Genomic DNA, 27,999 nt, shown 5'->3' with positions numbered 1-27,999 from the left:
CAGAGAGTACAATGAGCCCAATACAAAATCATCTAGCAAAGATTTACCCAATACAAATCAGAAATAGACTTCTAGAATCACTGTACAATAGAGAGAAACCTTCCAGCCTTTGGTCATCTATGGTCAATAACGGTCAAGAGTCAAACCCTAGCTCAGAGTCCCAGTCGCACTCATCAAGTTGTCATGCGAGCGACTGTGGCTTCCCAGTGGTTCTCTTAAGCCTTGCAAGCGAGTGATTGTGGTCGAATCGACCCTGTATCAAGTGTGCGACCAAAAAATAGAAACCCTAAACTTGTGCGAGCCTCAGACCTGTAATGTCAGACCTTGTTGTTTTGTTAGACCTGTGCGAATCAATCAATGAAAGAAGAGAAGAAGAAAATGCTTGATGATGCTATTCAAATGAGCTTGAGGTCACTTGTATTTATAGGCTTCCATGGGTGTCCATTTGATGTTGAGGCCGACCTGTCCAAATGTGCGTGTGTGGGTACATAAATTCAAAATCCAACTTCTGCTTGTCCAAATGAGGTGATCTTTAGGTCGATTTTGGTCCTCTCGAAAAGAGGAATTCAATGCAATCATCATCTTCATCATATGAGCTGACCAAGGTGGAATTTGACCCTAGTTGCACAATTTAACAACCCTGTCCACCTGGGATAGACCATTAATAGAGATAGTAGATTTAGCTCTGTTGATCAACATTCCTGTGGCTTTCTGAAATAGAAGGAGAAGCTCATTAATAACTTCCAGATCCTGCCTCGACCCATTACAAAAGAGTAATATATCATCAACGAACAACAAGTGTGTAATAAAGTAATTTTCAGCTACCACTATATGTCAAAGTGATCCCCTTCTTCGAGCATGCATCAGTAATCTGCTGAGTTCCTCTGTAGCAAGTGGGAACAGTAGGGGAGACAGAGGACGGGTCTTAGACCATTTTGGGAATGGAAGAAAGGCGATGCTGCCCCATTAATGAGAACAACGAAGGACACCGAGGAAATACAAGACACAACCCAATTAATAAAGAGTACCTCGAAGCCCAAATGGGTGAGGATAAGCCGATTGTACACCCAATTAACATGGTCATTTGCTTTTGACAAGTCAAGTTTGATGACTGTGCCCTTAAGATTCCCGACCTTCGTACTATGAAGTCCTTCCTGGGCTACCCCAATGGCTTTGTGGATTTGACACCCATCCAAGAAGCCAAACTGTTCACAGGATACATTCTTGGATAATATAATTTTTGCGATGATTTTGTATATACAGTTGCAGAGAGATATGGGTCGTAATTCATCAAAAAACTTAGGATCGTCAGTCCTCAGGACGAGGGCTATAAAAGTAGAATTAAATGAGTCCCAAATGCGCCCATGCATCCTAGAATCCTCGACCACCCTCAGCAGATCTGCCCCCAGAAGTTCATAAAAATCCAAATAAAATTCAATAGGCCCATCTGGTCCAGGACTTTTGTCCTTCTGCATCCCTTTAATAACTGTCTGTAATTCCCCATCAGTGATGGGGGCCATTAGACAGAGGTTGTCTTCTCCATCTGCATACCTATGAAAATACCTTGCCAATTAAATAACTTCTGCTATCGTGGTCTCCGTGGGGGCTTTGAAGAGGCTACTAAAATGTTCATCTCCTAGTTCATTGAAAGATTGCGCCTATCCCCACTCTGGTCTGTTAATTGCCCATATGGTATTACAACTATTCCTGCCTTTGGCATAGTTCTGGAAGAATTTCGTGTTCTCGTCCTCACTCTTCAGCCTTATTGCCCTACTCTTTTGTTTCCACATTTCTTCTTTCTCATCCAGAAGCATTCTCCTGATAGCCTTCCTTTCCATAATATGTTGCTTATTCGACTCTGTGGTGTATCCACCACCATCCTGATGCTCCAATCTCTCCAGCTCTTGTTTGACAGCTTTAAGTTCTTCTTCATCCCTGATCCTTTTCTAATGGGCCCAATGTATAGTTGCTTGTTTTACTCTTCCCAGATTCTCAGCAAACTGTTGGGCTATTGGAGTCTCCAGATCAGGGTCACATGATGTCCATAGGCCGATCACCAGTTGTCTATATGGCACAATTTGATTACACTTGTTTCATGAATACATCACTATTTTTCTCAAGTTTGACATGGATAATTGGTACTTATATAATAACTAGAGTTGCCATTTTTTCCCAGTACTCTATAATTGATCATTTGCTTCTGTTTATCTACTAACTTATTGTTGCTTTAGTTTGCTGAATTGTTTTGCCATGATATAAGGGACATGCATTCTTGGTCTCTGGATTTTTCCGTTGCAGAGAAATTGCTTCTCAAATTTATGCATTGTTTGACTGTTCTTCTTCTACTTGTTCAATTGTTCTGATTTATGTGGTCACACATAATCTGTCTTAATGTTCCTCTAAATTAGCAACCGAGGAAAATTCTGTGCTCAACAAAGGATGTTCATTACAATTTTAAAATTATAATTTCAATCTAAGGAATACTTGGGTCCAAACGCTTTGTTTTTACGCCATACTTGGGTCCAATAACTTTGTTTTTATGCATTACTTCTGCCCAATCGCTTTGTTTTTATGCAACACTTGGACCAATGTAATAGATGCTTATTAGACATATAATACTGGTTTTATGGGCTCTATCTTTCCTTGTGTCATAATGCAACTTTCTTTTTCTATTGTCTATGTGCTTATATATGTGCGTGTGTTATATGTATATGTACACACGCATATGACAATATACGTACTTCACTGTTTTTCAGTCATCAATTTCATTGATAAAATGGCAATTGACGACATTTAATGGATATAATTTGCAGGTTACTTCAATTCCATGGAATGGAAATGAGCTAAACATGGTTGATACGCCTGGTCATGCAGATTTTGGAGGCGAGGTAAGTAATCCTTGTAGCTATTAGGGCTAGTTACAATACAATCCACATGCATTTATTGCATGATTTTGATATTTTTTTATTGGATGGGAGGAAGAGTAAACAGCTGTTTCTTGTTATTGGGTTTGTTCAGGTAGAGAGGGTTGTTGGCATGGTGGAAGGAGCAGTTTTAGTGGTAGATGCTGGTGAAGGCCCCCTTGCACAAACAAAATTTGTTGTTGCAAAAGCTCTAAAATATGGGATTCGTCCAGTTCTCATGTTAAACAAAGTAGACCGACCTTCAGGTGCTGGTATTTCTAATGTATTTCATTATATTAATTGAGAAAATTATAAATATGATATGCCATATCCTTTGAAGCCCTGATTGATCGGTAATGATAAATTGGGACTATATTGCTTGATTTATTTGATTAAAAATCTATTTTTTACCAGGTTTATAGTGATAATATTGCATTTGTTTTCATTTTATTTTAGTGTCTTGTGTGAAACATTTAAGAGCCTTGGTAGCCTATATTACCTTACTACATAATTTGCTCTATGTTACCCCCTGAAACTGCATGGTTCCTTTTGCATTTTTGGAGGAATTTTTTTTTCAGTGGTACAGTTATGGGGGGGTGAATCTTTTGGTGATAAGCAGTGATTTGGAGGACATCTTGGTTTTACTTTATGGGGCATCTTTCTACATATTTAAAGAAGTTGCTATATATTTTGATGCATTGGAGTGTTCCTTGGGGGGGTGTCTTCACACTTCTCAAAGCGTCAGCTACATATTTGGAGGTCACATTGAACGGTGAACTCTTTGCACTTTTCACTACCAGTTAGAGGAGTGACTACCTTGTGTGGAGGTATTGGAGAGTTTTATGGTATGGTGGAAGGAGCAGTTTTAGTAGTAGATGCTGGTGAAGGTCCCCTCACACAAACAAAATTTCTTGTCGCAAAAGCTCTAAAATATGGGATTCGTCCAGTTCTCATGTTAAACAAAGTAGACCAACCTTCAGGTGCTGGTATTTCTAATATATATCATTATATTAATTGAGAAAATTATAATTATGATATTCCATATCCTTTGAAGCCCTGATTGATTGATAATGATAAATTGGGACTATATTGCTTCATTTATTTGATTAAAAAACTATTTTTTACCAGGTTTATATTGATAATATATTAATATGTCATTGGTTTTTGATTTATTTTAGTGTCTTATGTGAAACAAGTAAGATCCTTGGTAGCCGATACTGGCTTACTAAATGTTGCCACAAAATCTAGCGGGTCTGGTGAAAGGCTTCACCAGACAAGGGGTCGGACCTTATGGAAACAATGAGGAAGGGTTGCCATTATCACCTTAGCAACCTTCCTCCTGCTGTTTAGTGGGATTTCAACCACATGGGAGGCTTCCCATGCCACCCATAAGGTATTTTAATACAGGGCTCAAGGTGACTTATTTTGCAGGTCTAAGGATAGATAGAGTGGTTGGCATGGCCAAAGATGTCCAAGATATTCAAGGCTTAGGTTCAAGCTCTCTAGGGTTAGACTGATGACATGTCTGCTACAAGTTAGGGTTGGAATAATGTTTAAGTTTAGGGCATGCAATGGCATATAGCAGCCTTAGAAAGACCCTATAAATGATGTTCAACAAGAAGGGAACGAGGGTATCCAATAGAGACTAGGGTTGATGCAAGCAATAAGGTCTTAGGGCTGTTAGATGTACATAAACAACTGTAAATTGAGGTGATGTTAGCCCTATTAGGGCATGCAAGACAATCTATAATGCTAGATTTTGCTTTTAGAGGGTTTATATAGATTAGCCTACAATTTAGAACCACTCCCATGCAATAAAACAACACTTTACATACAAATCTGCACCTAAAATCCTAGAGAGAGGGTGTAGGTAAAATTTATTTAGTTTCAAGGTTGATCAACACACTCCTAGGTCCACGCCTTAACCTACAAGGGAAAATGGAGTCTTAATGGAGCAAAATACCAATGAAGGACCTTGATGGAGTAAGGGGGAATTCTCTAAGGCATCCACTTGTAAAACCCTAACTATTCTTGTGAGGGGAGAAATTAGTTATAAGTTCTGCACACTAGGAGTTCCCTTATAGGCTATGAAGAAGACAATTCTACATGCAATAATGAAGCAAAGTTTCACTAGTGATAAGAATTTAGACATGGAACAATAGAAGCCCTAGTTTAAGCATGCAAAATATCAATAATCAGCAATAAACTTACAAAATCTTCCATAATAGCTCTTCTTTCAATCCCATAATGGTGTCTCCAAGTAAAAATCACATCCAAGAGCAAGTCCCGCGATATAAGATCACATTATGCCCAAGTAGCGAATAAGGAAGCTAGTTCTCAATCCTTTTAGAGAGGTTGAATTGACATGTGTGATGATGTAATAAGAAGGGAGGGGAGGCTCTATCTATATGAGCCTTCTCCCACTCACTGCAAATAAAATGACCAAAAGCTCGAAAGACAAGTTAATTTTTGAGTGTTCCACAAGAAAGAGTTTACAAGCCAACCTCATAGCTCAAAAACAAGACAAATATGCCATAAAAGCCCACACATGTGGGAATAAATGCTCCAAAGGTATGATATCACCCTCCATGTGAGCTCAATAAGCCCTCAAAATGTGAGACAAGGGCTAAGGAGTGCTCCGTACTCCAAGAAATGCCTCAAGGGTCATGTGCAAGACATGAAAAGTCTCCATGCCAACATGCCATGCCTGAAAGTGCCCTATGTCATCCTCACTGCAGGAAAATGAGTGATGTGGCATCAAATATCTTAAGCCTTGGGGCTCCAAGGTGATGTACAAGCCCTCCGTTGTCATCTCAAGGATGACCATCATCATCTAGGCTCTTCATCAAGTGATGACCATCAAATAGTGCCAAGGCTATCTTGGGGAGATCTTGGATCCACTAGGCACATCATCGGTATGTTGGGGTGTCAAGCTTGTGGAATTACTGAGAGGGGGTGGATTGGTATTTCACTTCAATTAGTTAATTCTTAAACTTATAGAGCATTAACATCAGATCAAACATAAATCAACATGACATCACAAGAACAGTGCACAAGATTTTTTTAGGTGGAAACCCTTCTGGAGGAAAACCATTGAACTCTTTCTAATATAATTTATGAGTACAATATTTTATCAGCTCCAACTGAAGGGAAGCTCCAAATTCCTAGTACTCTATTAGAAAAACATTTTGTTTTAGGAAGCTCTAACTCCTCAAAGGATGCTCCAACACCTTGGTTTTACTAGCTCCAACTGGAAGGATGCTCCAATGCCCTAGTTTTATCAGCTACCACTAAAAGGATGCTTCAACACCCTGCAAGCTCCCACTTGCCCCACGTGGCCACCCTGAAGTGTTTTCAGGATCCAACCTGAGGGAGACTTCACTCTCCGCCTTGCACCACCCAACCACCCTGAAAATAAAAGATAGAAGAATAAAATGTGGGCTCCCGTATCATGGACAATGACCCACTTACAATGATATTGAAATAAACCCTTACTGCTGTCTCTGATATATGCCCAGATCATAGAGTATATGCCACGAAATTCCAGTCAACACACTTGCTTGAATACAACTGTAAGTATGCCTACCTAACAGTTAACAGTAACATGAGCTCATACCTCAAATTTGTCAAGTTGGATCTGCTGTGAAGAATGGACATTCTCTGCTAATATTTTAACCTCAAGGAGGAGTATACACAGACCAAGAAAAAAATCTTCTTTATACTATAGCCTTACTGGTCCTGAAACAGACTTACTTGCATGATCAGATCAACCCTTCAGTTTGTGATCAAATATGCCATAGAACTTCAATTCAAATTAGCCTTAACACAATGCTAAATACTCCCCTTTTCAGCTGTCAATCCTGGCTCTAGATCAACAATTAAAACAATTCTTGAACAACCCTTAAAATTGGCTTAATTTATCCCTTTTTGTAGTCCAAGAAACGAAGCTTGAGCTGACCCCTAGTCCGTGGCTAACCCAGGTTTACTCGACCTCCTACAGTAGCACAATTGTTACCCTTTTGTGACCAATACTTGGCCTCAATTGCAGCAGCTTTATGTGACCTTTTCTTTGGATCAAGAGCATGCCTCGAACAACCTTTAATAGACTGAAAAGCATCAAAATAATCTTCAAAAACTAACCTTAGAACTAGTGAATGCAAACATCAAATGTTGTCTCAGATAAGCCTTCAACCAAGACCAAAATCATATCACAGATGAGCAGAATATGCCTCGGAAAAAGGCCGAATAAGTCCTCAGGAAACTGCCTCGGAATAGCCTCAGACAGATGTGAGAGTGAGGCTGAAACAAGCCTCAGAAATGGCCTAGAACATATGCGAAACAACCTCAAGAACACCTCGAAACAGTACCTTAAGCGAGCCTGAGAACACCTTCAGAATCAGTGCGAAATAAGCCTCCGAATGGGCCTCAGTAAGGCTGAAAGTGCGACATAATAGATCTGCAATGAGCCTCAGAATAGTGACCTTTGACTAGCAAATAACGACTCCTGAAAAACACATAATTTATCCCATTATCTTTCGTAATAAACTTAACCTACTCTGTTATGTGTGACTACGTAGGCTTCTTGAGATCAAACATAATGATAGATGGATGTGCCTTTGATTGATAATTTTGAAGAGGAACCGAGCCCTCTAATTATAGTAAACGAGAGGGGACTCTAGAGGGGGGCCGACATGTTGAATGGTGTTGTCATTGATGCCAACATCTGTCTTTGAACGCTCTTTATATTAGTTTATGGATTGCATTAATTGGAATCTCCAATGAATAATAAGCCTTGGAAGGAAGAGAAGAAAGCCCAACCCTTGTGGTGTAGTCATGATGCCTTGCGCTTGATGAGAGAAATGATAGTGGAAGATCAATGTTTTTGATCACAAGACCATCATCATTTACTTGTCCTTGTCATGCCAATTCCAATGGTGGGCGGCACGCCTTGTAACTCCTCACAGTCTAGGAGATATGTTGTCTTAAAGTTGAAGCCCTGATGTATGGGCATGATGCCCCAAATGGATGATATCTTGATCAATATTTTGGCATAAATAAAATATGATAAATGCAAATGGTTGCAAAAATGGTTGGTCGCCCCCCTTAAAGCCACCAACGACCTAGGCCACCAATGATCTAGTATAAATAAAGATCCTTCTTGAATGGTGATTAGTTTATCTTACAGTGGTATCAAACATTGTTGAAAAATTGGCATTTTACATCTTGTGAGAATTTGTTAAAGTTTTTCCCTGGTGCCTCTAAAACAATTTGTCTTGTTCAAGATTGTCATCTCATCATTGTTAAGTACTCTGGTAACATAAACAATCTTAATTCAAGATAATCTCACTCATAATCTCTTGCATAAGCTTCCTAGATCTAACCTGCATTAAAACTTACCTTCTAGCATAAGCTAGGTTGATAGAAATCTAGGGTAACCCTTCTCACCTAGCTTGAGGGGCTTGGCAACTCTTCAGTGGTTAACATGACGACCTTGCAGTCGTCAGAGCCACAGTCTCTATAGTGCCTCTTCTAAACCCTAGGTTTATCTTTGATTTATTATAATAGTCAAATCAATAACACTTAAGCCCTAAAATCACATGCCACCTAAGTCAATGGACACGTCCCTCAGGGTCTCGTGTCCCGTATTTCACGTGTCGGACACTAAACGTGTCCTAAAACATGTCGAAAACGTTTTTCTTTGTACCTCCAATGGAGACACGTGTTTTGGATGTGGCGAAAATGTGCCCTAATGTTTTTAGTTCTTAGGACACATGTCCCATGAAAAGTGACATTTAAAACCTGCAACATGGTTTATTTTTGGGTTTTTTTGTCATTGTTTGCCACCGAAGTCGAGTTTGCTCGCCGCCGAAATCAAATTTGTTGTGCAGTGTGAGGAATTCCATCAGATTCGAGCGCAATGCTCACAACTTCACATCGACCTGGACTTGGAGATGCAGGAGACGAGCGTTCGCGTGCTTTGCTGAGAGTTTGGAGCACTTAAATTTCTTGTAAGTTGTGTTATAGCCTACAAAACTTAACTTAATTTTACACGTGTGACCACGTGTAGATCGTGTTGAAATAAAAATCCCAGCGCGCTGTCATGTGGTCATTGCTCACTACACCTTCGAGGTCTAAAGGGAGGGAAAGCTCGATTAATGCTCTGGTCAACAATGAAGTTTGAACACAAATTTATAGTTCATAAACTACCTTATGTGATGTTTGAACATGATCAAACTTGTTTGAACTTAATAACAAAAACTATAACATGAACAATGAACATTGAACTGTGAACATCAATGATGTAGTAAATTAATAAACTAACTAGTAAATTACTAAATAGTAAATGGTGTATACTAAATACTAAATAGATATCATCATGATTCATATCTATATGGATCAAGCACTATATTTTAGTATTCTTTTAACATATATATATATAAAATGTGTCCTTCGTGTCCTGTTTCTAGGGTCGCTGTGTCTCGTGTGGAATACTCGTATTTACGTGTCCTCCGTGTCTCATGTCCTCGTGTCATGTGACTTAGCATGCCACATGGTCAAAATTGTTTAAAATTGCAAAATCTTCAGTTTCATAAATTTTGGCCACTTGGGTATCCCAGATCTAGCCTAGATCTAACTTTTATGCTCGCTGAAATCTACTCCATAATTGAAGTTTTCAGATCTGAAATTTATTGCATAACTAAAGTTTTCAGATCTGAAATTTCTGAAGCATACACTTAATAAGGGTCTAAAACTTGAAATTTTCAGTTTCTAGTAAATTTTTCTATTTCTAGGCAATTTTGGCATTGATTGTAACTGCATTAGCTTGCTGATCTATCAGTTATTCACTGTTCTAGTAAATAGATCAGATTTGAAATTTTCTGAATCACGCTCTCCAAAGGCCCTAAAAATTGATTTTCTTTTCTATTTTTGGGTACATTGGGCATTGTTTCTGAGATCTCTAGCTTGCTGATCTGTGGGTCAATCTACTGCTGTAATACCTTATTACAGGTCTGAAATATTACGGAAACAAGTATTCAGAAAACCTATCCCACGAAACCCTCTCCAGTGACTTTGAAGTTTAGCATTGGCCCTTCTAGCCTTTGCATTAGTCTCCTGCTGACCTGCGTCAACTGCAGGACCCTCTACTTCAACGCTCTGAGGCATTGCGACCTCTGGGACCCTTTGCGTCACTCCAGCAGCCTCTGCGTGGATGGCGTAGTCCCTCTGGCCTCTGCGCTGTCTCTGCTGGGCTTTGCGTGGCCTAAACTGGCTGTTGCTCTCGCTCTCTCTGCTTCTGCGCTAGTCTCTTAGTACTGTCTTTGCCCCTTTGTCTCGTACTCATTGCCCCTCGCTGCTGATCACTGATTCAACTTTGCTTAGCAACCCCACTTTAGCAAAATGAATGACTGATCACTCTGGTGTATTCTCCAACTGACCCTCAAGCCTCCTCTTACACTTTTCCTGTTGGTCTTTCAACGACCGAGATTAAATCTCTAATCAACGACTAAGATTATATTTGGCCTGATCCATGACTTTTGGAACCTTTTAACCCAATTTTATATTAATACCCATTAATATTTTATTTTTCCCAAGTTTAAACTTAGGAACTCCATTAAAAATATTAATTATTCTAATATTTCCCAAATTGGGTACAATCTGTCCAAACCATTTCTGGGTCTTGGAGATCTCATGTGCTTTAGCCTCTCCACCAATTTTCATGGCTAGAGCACATCTGATGCTACTCGAAATCAACACTCCCTCTTAGCGAGGACTGTGCTCTAGTAATACTCCCCACTAAGCATCACTTTGATTATACGGCACCAGTACCTGTGCTGATGCTAGGCCTCCCCGCCCAACATCCTCTGCACCGTTGCATCCTGTACTGTTGCCCATGTACCTGCCACTGGCACTGCTGCATCTGTACGACAACTCCCTCTGCATTCGTGCTGCTGCTGGTCCATACTCCCAACACTGCATCCCTCTCTCATCATGCTGCAGCATGCTACTGCATACTGCTATTGCACTGCAACTCAGTTACTGAGAAGTAAGTAACTGATCTACCCAACTTCGGACATCCTTGTCAGGCTAGAAACACTCCTAATGCTGAAGTTTCCTCTGCCGCTAACAAGTGCTCCCTCTACTGACCTCTGCGCTGCTGCAACAACTCCCTGCATCTTGCACTGTTGCACACCTCTCTGTGCCATCCTGCATTGGTGCAACACTCCCGTGCCTCTCGCACTGTTGCGGTTTGCTAGCCTCGCGCTGCCGGGGACTCCTGCACTGTAGCACTCTCCGCCGCTTCATTCACATCCGTCTAAACCCACATCCGCCAGTCTTGCTACTCTCTCTTCGGGGCTCCCGTAGGAAGGTATAATCCAAGAGGTTGGGAACCTCAAGCATCCTGCCCCTTCATCCCCTGTAGTCCTCCTGACTACAGCTCGATGTCTGCCCACTTCTTCTCAAGTGGCACATAAGCAGTCATGGCACAATCGTCATCCTCTTCGACTTCTTTCTCCGCCTTTGCTAGCGCTGCCTTCGAGTCAGAAGCCTATCCCTTACTCTTCTTTCTCGGACATTGGTTCACATAGTGACCCAGTTCCCCACAATGGAAGCACTTGACCTTGGAGAGGTACTTCTTCTTCCCCATCTCCTACTTTCCCGCAGATGCTAGAGCCACAACTTCTTCCTCTTCCTTCTTGATCCTGACTTCTTTGCTGCTACCTCCCCTCTTGGTTAGCTGTTTGATCTCTTCTTGACAAAGAGCCGCCCATAGTTCTTCCCAATCTGGAAGACTTGCCTTGCCCAATATGCTCTGGACAAATATCTCCCAATGCTCGAAAACTGCGTTAAGTGTGGTCCTTACCATCGACTCCTGATTCGGCGTAGCCCCTATGGAGGTCAGTTGGTCCCGGATCTCCTGCAACTTGCTAAGGAAGTGATCTATTTGCTCTCCCTTCTGCATCTGGTATGACTTTCGCTGATTCTCAAGGAGCATCTTCCTCTGCACGGAAGTATGCTGGTACAACATCTTCAAGGTGTCCCACATATCCTTTGCTATTTCCTTCTCGGCAATATGTTGGACCACATGATCCTTGACCCCATCAAGGATGATGCATTTTGCCTAGGGCATTGCCTCCTCGTACCTTTCATTAGCTATCGAGTCAACTGGGATAGCGTTTACTCTCAAGGCGAAGCCCTTGATGCGATGTCTATCTAGAATGGACAAGATCCTGATTTTCCAGACCACAAAGCTGGATGCTCCATCCCTTTGCGACAACCTTTCCTCTGCCGCTTTCAACATGGTATCAGAGGATTGCAGATCATATTAGAGCTGAAGGCATCAATTGAATCGAAGCATTTGCAGCAGAAACTGTTGTCCCTAGTGACAGAAGCTGTTCCTAGCAGAAGGCAACATAGAAGGGTTGACGATGAGGGACTGTGTCATTAGTGCGAGCCAGAGAGAGGCCAGCGCAGAGGCTGAGGAGGGCAGAAGAGGCTCACGAAGAGCCATGTAGAGACCAAGAGGGTTGACGTAGTTGGCCAAGGGAGCAATTCAGCCAGTGCCGGGATTGCGCAGAGCCTAGAGGCTCAGTCCTTCAGTTGCTGGGGCATAGGAAGCTGTGGGCAGATTACGGGGAGTGAAGCTGGTGGGGTGCTGTTGCTGCCGAGATAGAACAATACCTAACGGGGCAAAACCAAGGTAGAGGGAGTCGCTACCTAGGAGGATTTCTAGCCAAGAAATCCAGATCAATGTTGCAGATGCATAGGAGATCAGGGGAGGTGCGATTCGACGGTTGGCAGGAGGATTTCCAGGAGGGGAATTGAGACTCAGAAGGAGTCTAGCAGAGAACTTCCAGTTGGGAAGTAGAGACTCAAAGGGAGTCAAAGAGAGAACTTCCAGAGGGAAGTAGAGACTCAGAGGAGTTGAAAAGAAGAGGAGAGAGATGGCCATGAATGGATTGAGGGATCAGGACAGGCTAGGGCATCCAACTTTGTCATTTGGAAGGTCAGGATCTTGTCCGTTCTAGATAGACATGGCATCAAGGTGTTCGCCTTGAGAATCGTGGCTATCCCAGTGGACCCACTTGAAAATGAGAAGTATGAGCATGCGATGGCCAAGGCGAACTGCATAATCTTTGATGGGGTCAAGGATCGTGTGGTCTAGCATATTGCCAAGAAGGAGACGACAAAGGAAATGTGGGACACCTTAACCAAGTTGTATCAAGGCACTTCCGTGCAGAGGAGGATGCTTCTAGAGAATCAGCTGCGGTCGTACCAGATGCAGAAGGGGGAGCAGATAGATCACTTCCTTGGCAGATTGAAGGAGATCCGAGACGAACTGACTTCCATAGGGGCCACGACAGATCAAGAGTTGATGGTGAGGACCCCCCTAAACGCAGTCTCTGAGGAGTGGGAGACATTTGTCCAGAGCAGTCTAGGTAGGGCGAATCTTCCAGATTGGGAAGAATTGTGGGCAACGCTTTGCCAAGCAGAGACCAGACGGCTGTCCAAGACAGAAAGTAGCAACAAAGGAGTTTGGATCAAGAAAGAGGAGGAAGAGGATGCAACTCTGGCATCTGCGGGGAAGCAGGAGAAGAGGAAGAAAAAGGACCTCTCCAAGATAAAGTGCTTCAAGTGCTTCAACTGTAGGGAATTGGGGCATTATGCGAACTAGTGTCCAAGGAAGAAGAATAAGGGAGAGGCGACTGACTCCAATGCAGCGCTAGCAAAGGCGGAAAAGGAGGTAGAGGAGGATGATGATTGTGCCATGAGTGCTCAAGTACTTCTAGAGAAGAGGTGAGGAGACATAGAGTTACAGGGGGACTACAGGCGACGAGGGACAGGATCCTTGAGGCACCCAGACTCTTGGATTATACCTGGCTACGGGAGCCCCGAAATGAGAGTAGCAGAATGGTGGATGTCAGTAGAAACGGAGGCGGATGAAGCGACAAAGAGTACTACAATGCAGTAGTCCCAGGCAGTGCAGAGAGGCTTGCAGCAGTGCGAGAGGCACAGAGGAGGTTGCAGCAGTGCAGGATGGCACAGAGAGGTTTGCAGTGGTGCGAGAGGTAGGGAGTTGTTGCAGCAGTGCAGAGGCAGTAGAGGGAGCACGAGATAGCGACAGAGAAAGCTTCAAGATTGGGAGTGTTTCTACCCTGACAGGGATGTCAGTAGTTGGGTGGATTAGTTACTTACTTCTTAGTAACTGAGTTGTAGTGCAGTGGTAGTAAGCAGTAGCACAATGCAACAGGATGAGAAGGGATGCGGTGCAGATGCATTGTTGGGAGAAAGGACCAATAACAACGCAGATGCAGAGGGAGCTTTTGTACAGATGCAGCAGTGGCAGAGCCATGGGAAACAGTACAAGATGCAGCAGTGCAGAGGATGTTGGGCGGGGAGGCCTAGCGTCAACACAGGTATCGGTGCCGTATAATCAGGGTGATGCTCAGTATGGAGTATTACTAGAGCATAGTCCTCTCTAAGAAGCATAGTCCTCTCTAAGAGGGAGTGTTGATTTGGGGTAGCATCAGATGTGCTCTAGCCATGAAAATTGGTGGAGAGGTTAAAGCACATGAGATCTCCAAGACCCAGAAATGGTTTGGGCAAATTCTACCCGGTTAAGGAGATATTAAAATAATTAATATAAAACTAGGTCAGAAGGTTCCAAATGACATGGATCAAGACAAATCTAATCTTAGCCGTTGATTAGAGATGTAATCTCGTCCGTTGAAGCACCAACATGAAAAGTATAAGAGGAGGCTTGAGGGTCAATTGGAGAATACACCAGAGTGATCAGTTATTTGATTTTCTAGAGCAGGGTTTACTAAGAGAAATCGAATCAGTGATCATTTGCAGCGAGGGGCAGTGAGTACGAGGCAAAGACAGTGCCAAAAGACCAGTGCAAAAGTAGAGAAAGGTAGACACAGAGCCAGAGGGAGCCACACAGAGGCAACAAAGACTGCGCAGAACCAAAAGGGCTTGCATCATCCACACAGAGTCTGCAGGAGTGACACAAAGAGCCAGAGAGGCTCGCAGAGCCACAGAGGGCTGACGCAGAGGCCAGGAGGACCGACGCTGAGCTTGAGATTGTGCTAGAGAGGGATTTCGTGGGGCAGACCTTCCGAATATCTGCTTTCGAAGAGAGGTATTGCTGCCGGTTTTGTATCTCTGTCGGGTGAGCCAGTTTGGCACCCAGTGTACTCAGAAAAGAGTTGCTTAATAATAAAACCCTCAGAACTGCTGCACCGGTTTTCCCAAGTTGGGTTTTTCTGGGGACATTTGTCCAAAAATAACAGTGTCCCTTGTGTGTTTGTCTATTTCTTTCAGTTGTTGATCTGTAGATGGTTGAGACTGTATTGTGTTTATTTCAGTATTTATATGGTTAAATAACTTGTTAGTATTTAAACAAGTAGGTGAAATAAACCAAAGATTACAGATAAAATTTCTAACAGGTAATACTTAGAAATTTCAACATAATGGTCACTCACAGTTAATGCCACTTAGAGCCACTTGATCCATCAACATTATCCATGTGGAAAATTTTAGAGATGGTCCCAGCTCACCAATTTGTTGCTTTAGCCAACTTGGCATGTCTATCATCAGTGGTATTCCAAATGAAAAAAACAATATTTTTTTGACATCACTCCTATTGGTAATTTATCAAAACCCATGTTATGTTTTGGTCTTATGATTACGTAAGTTTGAATTACCCAATGTCTTCTGCGGGACAATTAACCTTCTGCAAGAAATGTGGCTAACATGTATTTTAATTGAGAGAGAGCATTTTGTGATGTGGGAAGGGGTCTAGGTGGAATTTTGGTACTATATATGTTGCATTTTGTGATGTGGGAAGGAGTCTAGGTGGAATTCTAGGAGAAGATTGGAAAAATAAGGGAGTTTTATTTTTTCGAGTTTCTTTTATGCTTTTTGTAGTTAGAGGGTGGTGTGAAGGCATTTGTCATCTTTCTAAGATAAACAAGAAACTTCTCCCTTTTATTCTCTTCATATCCAAAAGGAAGCAAGGTGGAGGTACATTCTCCTCCTCTTATTTTAGACATTGAATTTGTTTACCTAGAGGGTCGAGCTTACTGTAAGGTAGCTACTAGCAATGTACATGAGAGGATAAAGGATTCTTTCCATTGGAGGTACTACTAGGAAGAGTGATAAGATATTGGACTTTCTTCTCCTTGTTCAAGAGTTGAGCTTTGAGATATGTTGAAGTTTCTAAGTCTACTTAGTTAGAAACCCTCCATGAACTTTATCTGATTTATTCCTACCTACTTGTTATGTTACTTAACAAGTTATTTACAATGTAAATACTGAAAATAAACACTAGTGCATGCTCAACATATTATAGATCATAAACTAAAGGAAACAGAAACATTCACACCATATGACAACATTATTTTTGGACCAATGTCCCCGAAAAAACCCAATGCGGGAAAACCAGTGCAACTATTTGAGGGTTTTCTTTTAAGAAATACCAGAGTACAATCTGGTTGTCGAAATTGGCCTACCCAACAGAGAATTTCCTTGGCAGTAATACCTCTCAGTTTCTGACAAATCTCCTGGCTGAAATCCCAGATAATCCTTCCGGCAGCTCTTCAGCACCAATCCGCCCCAGAAACCCCAGCGTCAGCCTCTCTTTGGATTGCGTCAGCCCCGCTCTGCCCAACGTTGGCCTTGCGTCACCCCGGATGGGTCTGCGTCAGCCCTTTGGCCCTCTGCATCAGCAATGCTGGCCTCTTTGAGGCTCTGCGCAACTCTTGGCTGCCTCTACGTGGCCTTGCGTGAGCCCTGGTTGGCTTTGCGTCACTCTCCCCGGCTACTATGCTGCTGTCCCGACACTATCTCTGCCTCTGTCTCTCTGTACTCAATGCCCCTCAGCTGCAACTCCGGATCACTAATTCTATCTCTCTTAGCAAACCCCGCTTTAGAGAATAGAATCACTGATCACTCTGGTGTGTTCTCCAAGTGACCCTCAAGCCTCCTCTTATACTTTTCTTGTTAACATATCAACGGCCGAGATTAAGTCACTAATCAATGGCTAAGATTAGATTTGGCTTGATCCATGTCTTTTGGACCATTCTAACACAGTTTCATATTAATCCACATTAATATTTTATTTTCCCTAAATTTAGACTCCATTAAAAATATTAATTATTTTAATATTTCCTGAACTATTTAGAATCTGCCTAAACCCTTTCTGGGTATTGGAGATCTCATGTGCCCCAACCTCTCCACCAAATTTCGTGGCTAGAGCACATTCGATGTTACCCCAAATCAGCACTCCCTCTTAGCAAGGACTGTGCTCTAGCAATACTCCTCACTGAGTATTACTCTGATCATCCGGCACCGGTCCCTGTGTTGATGCTAGGCCTCCTGCCCACCTTCCTTTGCACTGTTGTATCTTGTATAGTTGCCCATGGTTTTGCCACTGCCACTGCTGCATCTGTACGACAGCTCCCTTTGCATTTGTGCTGCTGCTGGTCCTTTCTCCTAGCACTGCATCTGCACTGCACCTCCTCTCATCATGTTGCATCGTGCTGCCCTTTATTGCACTGCAACTCAGTTACTGAGAAGTAAGTAATTGATCTCCCAACCTGACCTCCCTGTTGGGCTAGAGACCCTCTGCTGCTGAAGCTCCCTCTGCCGCTGACAACTGCTCCCTCTCTGACCTCTGCGCTGCTGCAACAACTCCCTGCATCTTGCACCGTTGCACTCCTCTCTGTGCCATCCTGCACTAAAGCAACACTCCTGTGCCTCTCGCACTACTGCAGCCTGCTAGCCTCGTGCTGTCTCGAGACTCCTGCACTGTAGCTCTCTCTGCCGCTTCATTCGCATCCGTCTCTACCCGACTTAGCCAGTCCTACTACTTCTCTTTGGGGCTCCTCTAATCCAAGAGGTTGGGTACCTCGAGGATCTTGCCTCTCATCATCTTTAGCCTGCCTGACTACAGCTCGATGTCTTCCCACTTCCGCTCAAGTGGTGCGTGTGCACTCATGGCACAATCATCATCTGTCAACACTTCCTTCTCAGCCCGTGCTGGCGCTGCTTTAGTCTCGGAAGACTCTCCCTTACTCTTCTTCCTCGGACACTGGGTCGCATAATGACCCAGCTCCCCACAGTGGAAGCACTTGATCTTGGAGAGATCCTTCTTCTTCCTCTTTTCTTGCTTTCCCTCAGATGCTAGGGCAACATCTTCCTCCTCCTGCTTGACTTTGATCCCCTTGTTGCTGCTACCCGTCTTCGATTGTCGTCTGATCTCTTCCTGGCGAAGAGCCGCCCACATCTCATCCCAAGGTGGAAGTGTCCCTCTACCCAGTATACTTTGGACAAATACCTCCTAGTCTTCTGAGACTGCATTCAGGGCCGTCCTCACCATCAACTCCTGATCCGACGTGGCTTCTATAGCAGTCAACTGATCTCGGATCTCGTTCAGTCCTCCAAGGAAGGTGTCGATCGGTTCTCCCTTCTTCATTTGATATGTCCTTAACTGATTCTCAAGTAACATTCTTCTCTGCACAGAAGTATGCTGGTACTGTTTCTTGAGGGCCTCCCACATCTCATATGTTGTTTCCTTCTCGGCAATGTGTGGTACTACATGGTCCTTGACCTCGTCAAGGATGATGCTCTTGGCCCTTGCCATTGCCTCTTCGTACTTATCGTTATCATTGGGGTTGACTGGGATAGCTATAACCTTTAAGGCGAAGTTTTTGACACGATTTTTGTCAAGTACGGATAAGATTTTGGCTTTCCAGACTGCGAGGTTCGACGCTCCGTCCAGTCTATCCTGGTCTCTTACTCCATGGAGTGCCATGATGCCATTCTACTTCCCTCCTGGAAGTTCTCTGTTCGACTCCTCCGAGTCTCTACTCTGCATCTGGAAGTTCTCTTTTGGACCCCCTTTGAGTCCCGATTTCCCTCCTGGAAATCCTCCTTTTGCTATCGAGATGCCCCCTACTCTGATCGTCTTGTGCAACTGCACCACTGATTCGGGTTCCTCGGCTAGAAACCCTCGGTATCAACTCCATCCTCTTGGCCTTGCTCTGTCAGGTACTGTTCTGACTATAGCACCTTACCAGCTCCACTCTTCAATATTCCCACAGCCTTCTAAACCCCAACAACCTAAAGGTGAGAGCTCCTAGGCTCTATGCAATCCCAGCACCAGCAACCCGGCCTCCTCAGCCAACTGCGTCAGCCCTCCCAGTTTTTGCGTGGCTTTGCGTGAGGCTCCCTTTGCCTTCTTTAGCCTCTGCGCTACGTCTTCCCGACTCACCCTTGATGACGCGGGCACTGCATCACCCTTCCTTTGTTGCTGCACAACTTCAGTCACCTCGGGACAACTGTTTTCTGATGCTATTCCTTCGCTTGGTTGATGTCCTTAGTCCTCCTGTGATTTGCAATCACGCTCTGATACAATGTTGAAGTTTCTAAGTCTACTTAGTTAGAAACCCTCCATGAACTTTATCTGATTTATTCCTACCTACTTGTTATGTTACTTAACAAGTTATTTACAATGTAAATACTGAAAATAAACACTAGTGTATGTTCAACATATTACAGATCAACAATTGAAGGAAATAGAAACAATGACACCATATGACACCATTATTTTTGGACCATTGTCCTCGGAAAAACCCAATGTGGGAAAACCGGTGCAGTTATCTGAGGGTTTTCTTATTAAGCAATATCAGAGTACAATTTGGGTGCCAAAACTGGCCTACCCAACATTGAATTTCCTTGGCAGTAATACCTCTCAATTTCTGACAAATCTCCTGGCCGAAACCTCGGATAATCCTTCCGGCAGCTCCTCAGCACCAATCTGCCCCAGAAACCCCAACATCAGCCTCTCTCTGGACTGCATCAGCCCCTCTCTACCCCGCGCTGGCCCTACGTCACCCCGGATGGGTCTGCGTCAGCCTTAGGAGGCCCTGCGTCAGCCCTCTGGCCCTCTGTGTTAGCAACGCTGGCCTCTCTGAGGCTCTGCGCAGCTCCCGGCTGCCTCTGCGTGGCCCTGTGTGAGCCCTGGCTGGCTCTGCGTCACTCTCCCCGGCTACTGTGCTGCTCTCCCAACACTCTCTTTGCCTCTCTGTCTCTCTATACTCAATGCCCCTCAGCTGCAACTCCTGATCACTAATTCTATCTCTCTTAGCAAACCCCGCTCTAGAGAATAGAATGACTGATCACTCTGGTGTGTTCTCCAAGTGACCATCAAGAATTCTCTTATACTTTTCCTATTGACATATCAACGACCGAGTTTAAGTCCCTAATCAACGGCTAAGATTAGATCTGGCTTGATCCATGTCTTTTGGACCATTCTAACACAGTGTCATATTAATCCACATTAATATTTTATTTTCCCTAAGTTTAGACTCAGGGACTCCATTAAACATATTAATTATTTTAATATTTCCTAAACTGTTTAGAATCTGCCAAACCCTTTCTGGGTATTGGAGATCTCATGTGCCCCAACCTCTCCACCAAATTTCGTGGCTAGAGCACATCCGATGCTACCCCAAATCAACAAGATAGTTTCTATTGCTTCACGAACTATCAATGTAAGATTGCAAATGTTTGGAATGCCTTTTATATAGAAGTTTGAATCATTGAAACAACTTGCTAGCTACTTGTCCCTTTCAGAACATTTCTGCAGTTTATTTAGTTGTTGGAAATCTTTATTTGGGTAAAATGAAATTGGTACTTCCTCTGAAGTAAAGTATCAAACACATGGAGTGTGGTCCGGTTTCCTTTGCTGATTGCAAATCAATACATTTTGGATGTATATGCATTTGAAAAACGGTTTTAAGATGCATTTCTGTATGCATTTTTTTGAGTAACTCTCATAAATGTTGTGATATTCTTTGGCTGCAGTCTCTGAAGATCGATGTGGAGAGGTGGAGAGTATGGTTTTTGATTTGTTTGCAAATCTCGGTGCATCAGGTGTGCTTTGTACATAGGTCAAAGCATATTATAGATATTGTTTAAAGATGTTCTATATACCTTTGTGAAGTTTATGTTAAAAAATTAACATAAAGGGCACACGACTGTATTGTACAGTCATTTATTTTCTTCTATCATTCATCTATATACAGGCAAATGGCAACTCTCTATATGATGAGTGATAATGTTATTTTATTGTCTTCATTTAGTTACAACTCCATAAACTTCTACACTGATAGGATTAATAAATATTTGTTTTTTTGCACCTGGTTCTTTCTTTTGTACATTGGACAGTCGATGATTTTTTTCTTGATGTTAAACTTGAATTGTAATGTAATTATCAGAGGAACAATTGGAATTTCCAATTTTGTATGCATCCGCCAAAGAAGGATGGGCATCAACGACTTTCACTAAGGATCCACCTACAGAGCACAGAAACATGTCTGCCTTGCTCGATGCAATTTTGAGTCACGTGCCTCCACCAAAAGCAAATCTAGAAGAACCATTTAAGATGATGGTGAGTTACGCATTTTCATTGTTCTGCATCGCATAAATGTTGTATGTCACATATTTCTTTTTCAAGAGAGGTGGGTATTAGACCATATTGAGACAGGGTGCATTTCAGAGATGAAGTCTTTACAACTTCAACAGGTATTTACAATTATTCCATAGATTCTGTTGAAAATCCCATACTAACAAAGCTTTTAGTGGTTTTGTTAATTTCATGCCACTGACTTTCCTAATTATCACGATAAATGCACAAAGTTTTTGGTCTTCATATTCGGTCATGTCCATCCACTGAGGCACATATATGTATGGTAGGTATCAATGATGGAGCGTGACTTTTACTTGGGTCGAATCTTAACTGGTCGTATCACTTCAGGCATTGTTCGTATAGGAGATAAAGTGCACGGTCTACGTAAGACTGCTTCCGGATCTGAGAAAACTGAAGAAGGGAGGGTATACATTTGGTTCCTGTGCTTTGCACTAAATTTCAAATGGGGACATATAGTTTCTCTTGCTCAACCAATTTGTGCAGAGATTAATGTTTAGTTTCATCCTCCTGAAAGTTTTCTGCCACCTTCTTAAGTTTTTAGCATTGATTACTTTGGATATGGATTTGTCTTGGTGGTAACATAAGCGATGATTTATATGGTGTGCTGTCAAATAGGTCGTGAAGCTTATGAAAAAGAAGGGAATGTCTACAGCTTTGATTGATTGTGCTGGTGCTGGTGATATTATTTCGTTAGCAGGCTTGTCAAATCCTTCAATTGGTCATACAGTATCAAGTGTGGAGGTAATGTAATTTTTAAAATACCGTATGGGTTTATGTTCTGATGTTATATGTACTAGCTGATACGATTTGAAGATAGAAGATATCATAACAGTTATTGATGTGGAAGCACACATGAATGCAATTTAGATGGATGGAACTTATTGTTACCTCCCAGGTTCTCACTTGGTGTCAAAGTCCTGAATCACAGATTGTGAGACCCCAAGGGTGACATAGACAAGCTACCCATTGTCACCTCAGTAGCCACGTCTTTGTCTCTTTAGGCTAGATATGCTTTAGTCTAGTAGAAATTGAGCAAGAATTTACATATGCATATCTGTAGTTTGTAGTATCAGTGGCTCTTTATGCCGAAATAATTTTCCTAATTGAAGGCAAATTACTTTGGAGAAGTAATGATCTTGTTATGTCTTTGGAAACAAGTCACTGTAAGAAGAGAATATGTAGCAGAAGTACAAATAATTCCTTGTGGCGTGATGCCAACTCATCGATATAATTAATTAGAGAATATGTAGCAGAAGTACAAATAATTCCTTGTGGCGTGATGCCAACTCATCGATATAATTAATTGAAAATGAAATTGCTGCAGTCAATGAGTATTTCATATGAAAAAGAAAGAGAATGATTAATGAAGAAAATATGATTTGCCTTGGCTATAATGAATGAATGAATTGAATTGATTTACATGAGCAAATGAAGCTCAATAAGTAATACAAAGATATTTACAGAAATAGAAACATCAAGTTTCTATTAGAAAATAGAAACAACCAGTTTCTTCTAAAAAACCGCTAAAAAGATAAAAATAGAAACAGCTAATAAGAATGAGCATTAAACACTAAATAGCATTATTCTAATACCCTCCCTTAATGCTCAATCTATTCACAACACCGATTGACCCTCTGAATTTTACAAACTTATCAGGACCAAGAGGCTTAGTGAAGATGTCGGTGGGCTGCTCTGTTGTGGGAACATATCGCAACTGAACGGATCCGTCTTCAACAAGCTGGCGAATGTAGTGACAATGGGTTTCTACATGCTTTGTTCGTTTATGAAAGACTGGATTCTTGGCAAGTTTGAGCACTCCCTGATTATCACAGAACAAGGGAGTAGGACCTGTCTAGAAAACATGCATATCTGCAAGCATACGTCGAAGACAAACTGCCTCACAAGATGCCTTAACTGCTCCCCGATACTCTGCTTCTGTTGAGGAGAGAGCCACTGCCTGCTGCTTCTTACTAGTCCAGGTGACAACACCGGATCCTAGATTAAACACATACACATCTGTAGATTTACGGTCATCAACTGAACTGGCCCAGTCGGAATTTGTGTAACCACTGAGTATAGGATCAGAACTTCGAGCGTACATAAGTCCATAATCAAGAGTGCCAAGCACATAACGCAGCACACGCTTTGCTGCTATCCAATGATCAGCCTTAGGAGTTGACATGAAGCAGGAAATGTAGCTGACTGCAAAACTGATGTCAGGTCTAGTGGCAGTAAGGTAGATGAGGCTGCCCACTAATTGCCTGAATAAAGTTTCATCCACAAGGGGTGAGGATGACTGAGCTGAAAGTTTGAGCTCTAGTTCCATATGAGTTGTGGCAGGTTTGCAATCCTGCATTCTAAATCTGTCCACAAGATTTCTAGCATACTTGGACTGAGAGAGAAAGATGTTGTTCTCAATCTGCGAGACTTCAACCCCCAAACAATGATGAATAAGTCCTAAATCTGTCATATCAAAAGTGCTGCACAAATCCTGTTTGATCCCATGGATCAAATGTGTTGAGCTACCAGTAATGATAAGGTCATCCACATAGACAACCACAAACAGAATATCATCACCAATATGCTTGATATACAGGTTTGCATCAGATGGACTCCGTTGAAAACCATGATCTGTGAGGTACTGATCAATTTTCATGTACCAAGCCCGAGGAGCTTGTTTCAGACCATAGAGTGCTTTGACTAATCTACAGACTTTCTGTTCTTGACCGGCAACCTTGAATCCTGGAGGCTGCGTCATGTAGACTTCTTCCTGTAAGTCACCATTCAGAAAAGCACTCTTTACATCCATCTGATGGACTTTCCAATTGAATTGAGTTGCTAAGGCAAGGACAAGCCGTATGGTGCTCATCTTGACTGTAGGAGCAAAGGTCTCCTCATAGTCAATGCCTTCCTTCTGTGAGAACCCTCGAGCAACAAGGCGAGGATTATACTTGTCTAGGGTTCCGTCTGCTTTGTATTTCACTTTATACACCCATTTGCAGCTAATGGGCTTTTTCCCTGCAGGAAGATCAGAAAGGGTCCAAGTGTGATTCTTCTGAAGACTCTGGAATTCAGCTTCCATAGCCTGTTCCCACTCAGGTGTACCCTTAGCCTTTGAATAGGTTTGAGGCTCAAAAATATTGTGTAGGTTAGCCATAAGAGCAAAATTTACTGTAGACTGCTGTTTGCTCTTATGTCTAGAAGTTCTACCTTCAAGGAGCTCATTATTCCGGAGATCACCAATGGTTTTAGCCCACCATTTAGGCCGAAGAGTAGAGGAACCAATATCAGGAAGAGATGGAGAAGGCTCAGGAACAATAGGAGCAGCAAGAGGAGGGTTATTTTCTGGAGGAAGCTCAGATAGTGCATCATCAAATACTGATGCTACATCATCCCTCCCATCAAGTGGACCTACTGGAAAAAGAACACTGTGAGGCTGATCCTCAGAACACTACTTAGAAGGAGACTGAAAGAATCCTCTGTCTTCATCAAATAAGACATCACGACTGAAGCTAAGACGACCAATGGTTATATCTATCAACCTATAGGCCTTGTGATGATCACTGTACCCTGTCATCATGAGTTTCTGGCTTTTGGAATCCAACTTAGAGCGCTTAGCAGTTGGAATCCAAACATATGCAACTAAGCCAAATACTTTGAGGTGACTGGTCTTAGGCTTACGGCCAGACCAAACCTCTTCAGGTGTCTTCCCTTTAATAGCCTGAGTAGGTGATCGGTTAAGAAGATAAACAACAGTAAATATTGCTTTAGCCCATAATTTGTTCGGAACATTCCTGTGTTGTAACATGGAACAAGCCATTTCAACAACCATACAGTTGCGACGTTCGACAACACTGTTCTGCTGAGGAGTGTAGGGTGTAGTTAACTGATGTATGATGCCATGAGTATCACAAAAGTTGGAGAAGGCAGAAGAACAAAATTCCTGCCCCCCCCCATTATCTGTCCTAAGAGTTATGATATTACAGCCAGACTCTTTTTCAACTAAGGATTTAAACTTTTGAAAGATACTAAATACATCAGATTTATATTTTAGAAAATACACCCACATCTTTCTACTGAAATCATCTACAATAAGCAAAAAATATTTGCAACCAGTAATAGAAGATGTATGCATAGGACCACAAATATCAGCATGAATTAACTGGAGTACCTTAGATGCGCGCCAAGATTCTCCATCCTTGAATGAAGACCGATGTTGCTTGCCAGCTTGACAGGCGCCGCATACTCCCAACTGCTGAGTCTGAATATCAGGTAACCCTGACACAAGTCCCTCCTGAGAGAGCTGAGAGAGATACTGCATGTTTAGATGCCCATATCGCTGATGCCATAGAGTGCTGATGGGAGAAACACGAGCTGCTAGAGCTACTTCTGGAGAATCTCCAGTGTCAAGAAGCCTGTATAGACCATGATCCTCTAGGCCAACAGCAACCGTAAGACTAGTGTCCCTGTCGATAATGGAACACTTGTGCGCACTAAACACTACATCAAGTTGAGGAGAGTTCCTCATAATCTGGCTGACAGACAACAGATTAATTTCCATACCAGGAACATAGTACACATTCAGGAAGATGAGTGTGCGCCCACCAGACTGGATCTGAACTGTACCTTTGCCAACCACTGTGTACTCTTCACCTCCACTGAATACTACTGAATCACTGAAAGGTGAGACACTGAGAAGTCAATAAACCGGTCACGCCTGTGAGAGAAATGGCGTGATGCACTAGAGTTAATGTACCAGGCCGAAGATGGAACATGATCTGAAGACCTTTTAGCCATAAAGGCGTAAAAGACAGATTCTGTCTGCTCGGAATGTTTCGCAACATTTACTGTCTGATGGGGCCCTCCCTGTTTCTTCTGTTTAGAAGCAATCCTCTGTTGGCAATCTTTCTTCATGTGGCCGAATTTGTGACAGTAATTACACTGCACATTTTTCTTCCTAGCAGGATCAAAAAACTGAGAAGAACCTTTCTGCTAAAAGGATTGAGAGGATTGATATTTGGCAGCAAAATCATTTTCTGAGGACGTTGATGAGGCACCACTACCAAACTGTTGTTTCCAACGATCTTGCTGCATGAGTTTGGTTCATAACTCCGGAAACTTCAGATCAACATTAGTGGAGGTAATGTTGAGTGTTTCTATGAAGTGCTCATATGATTTTGGTAGACTTTTCAGAGTGATGACTACCATATCTTCTTCCTCCATGGTTCGACCAATGGCTTCGAGCTGATCTCGAATGTCTTTAATCTTGTTAAGATGTTCCTGTAAAGACATGTTTGTCCATCATGATGGAGAACAACTGATTCTTGAGAAAGAAAGCTTTGCGCTTGTCGGATGTCTCGTGCAGTTCCTTCAAATGTTGCTAGATCTAGACAGCTGTCTTGCTAGAAGGAATATGCGATAACTGATTATCAATCACAGAGAGCTTGAGAAGCATAACGACCTCTCGATTGCGATCATCAAACTTATCTTGATCGGTGCCAGCTGTACCAGGACAGAGCTCTTTGTTTAGAACGAGCTGATCAAGATGCCTATATTAAAAAATGGTCAACATTCTCTGTTTCCAGATGTTATAATTTGTGCCATTAAAGCGCTGACTACCTTCCTAAGTCACTTGACACGGGGATTCGTAGTGTCGGATTTGGACATGTCTATCCCCCGGAACAGGACACGTAGGATTCGTTATATATTATTTTATTAATATATATATATATATATATATTAAAAATTAGATATTTCTTACACAAATTTTAATTAATGATACGAATTTATTGATTTCAAACATAGATCTTCATCTATAGCATGCATAGTACATACAAAATTCAAATACATGTCAGTGGTCACATAAATCATGATTCATAATTCATAACTGAAAGACAACTTACAACTACAAGATAGTAAGATAAACACACTGACAATTTTAGTTTTCTCATTAAGTCATCAAATCAAAATGTGTTACATAGATAGTGCTGGTGCAATGCCAATGGCAAATAGAAATAGAAAATATAAAACAACTACAAGTATACAAGCCTCAAGGCAGCAATCCTCATCATTAGCATCAGAATCAGCATCAATGTCCTCATCATCATGGTCCCCACTACTCTCCTCTGCATCCTCCTCTTCCCCTGTATCCATAGTCGCCTCTGCATTTGTTGGTGTGGAGGATGACCCCTCTAAGTCATCAAATCTAATAGGCTCTAGCACTGGATCATTGAGATCCATGTTGGCCAATGCCAACTCAACACTGATGTCCAAACCCTTATCATCAGGAAAGACATCCCACATCTTTGTCTTTCCCCTCAACCACTCTTCCCTCTGCCTGTAAATAAGATGAAGGTTGGTGTGCACATACACCATTGTCTCTGCCCTGGATTGCTCAAGCCTGCTCTTCTTCACACTATACAAATTCCCATATGTGCTCGAATTCCTCTCACAACAAGAGGATGAAGTCACCTGAGAGAGGAGCCTCATGGCTAACTGCTGAAGAGGAGGGCTTGTTGCCCCATGATTTGCCCACCAAGAATAGGGCTTCTTAGCCCCCCTGTCTCTAATCACATCATAACCTCCAAATCGACCACT

The 27,999-nt window shown here is 42.4% G+C and overlaps 1 protein-coding gene across 1 annotated transcript in view; it reads left to right on the top strand.

Moving 5' to 3' along the window:
* The window catches only part of EMB2785 (elongation factor family protein), a 317,292-nt gene that overhangs the window by 24,241 nt on the left and 265,052 nt on the right, over positions 1 to 27,999 (top strand). The window contains exons 2-7 of the mRNA XM_089437097.1: positions 2,814 to 2,888; positions 3,019 to 3,169; positions 20,778 to 20,846; positions 21,191 to 21,363; positions 21,669 to 21,806; positions 22,018 to 22,143. Coding sequence (XP_089293223.1) covers positions 2,814 to 2,888; positions 3,019 to 3,169; positions 20,778 to 20,846; positions 21,191 to 21,363; positions 21,669 to 21,806; positions 22,018 to 22,143 — 732 coding nt within the window. The remainder of the gene's footprint in view (positions 1 to 2,813; positions 2,889 to 3,018; positions 3,170 to 20,777; positions 20,847 to 21,190; positions 21,364 to 21,668; positions 21,807 to 22,017; positions 22,144 to 27,999) is intronic.

Source organism: Pinus tabuliformis, chromosome 5_2 (genome assembly GCF_031772625.1).
Source record: "Pinus tabuliformis cultivar Carrire ecotype Pingquan chromosome 5_2, CPIR1, whole genome shotgun sequence".
In the NCBI taxonomy this organism is placed as follows: Eukaryota; Viridiplantae; Streptophyta; class Pinopsida; order Pinales; family Pinaceae; genus Pinus; species Pinus tabuliformis.
Note: the sequence above shows the minus strand (reverse complement) of the source record. Positions and strands in the feature narration are given on the sequence as shown.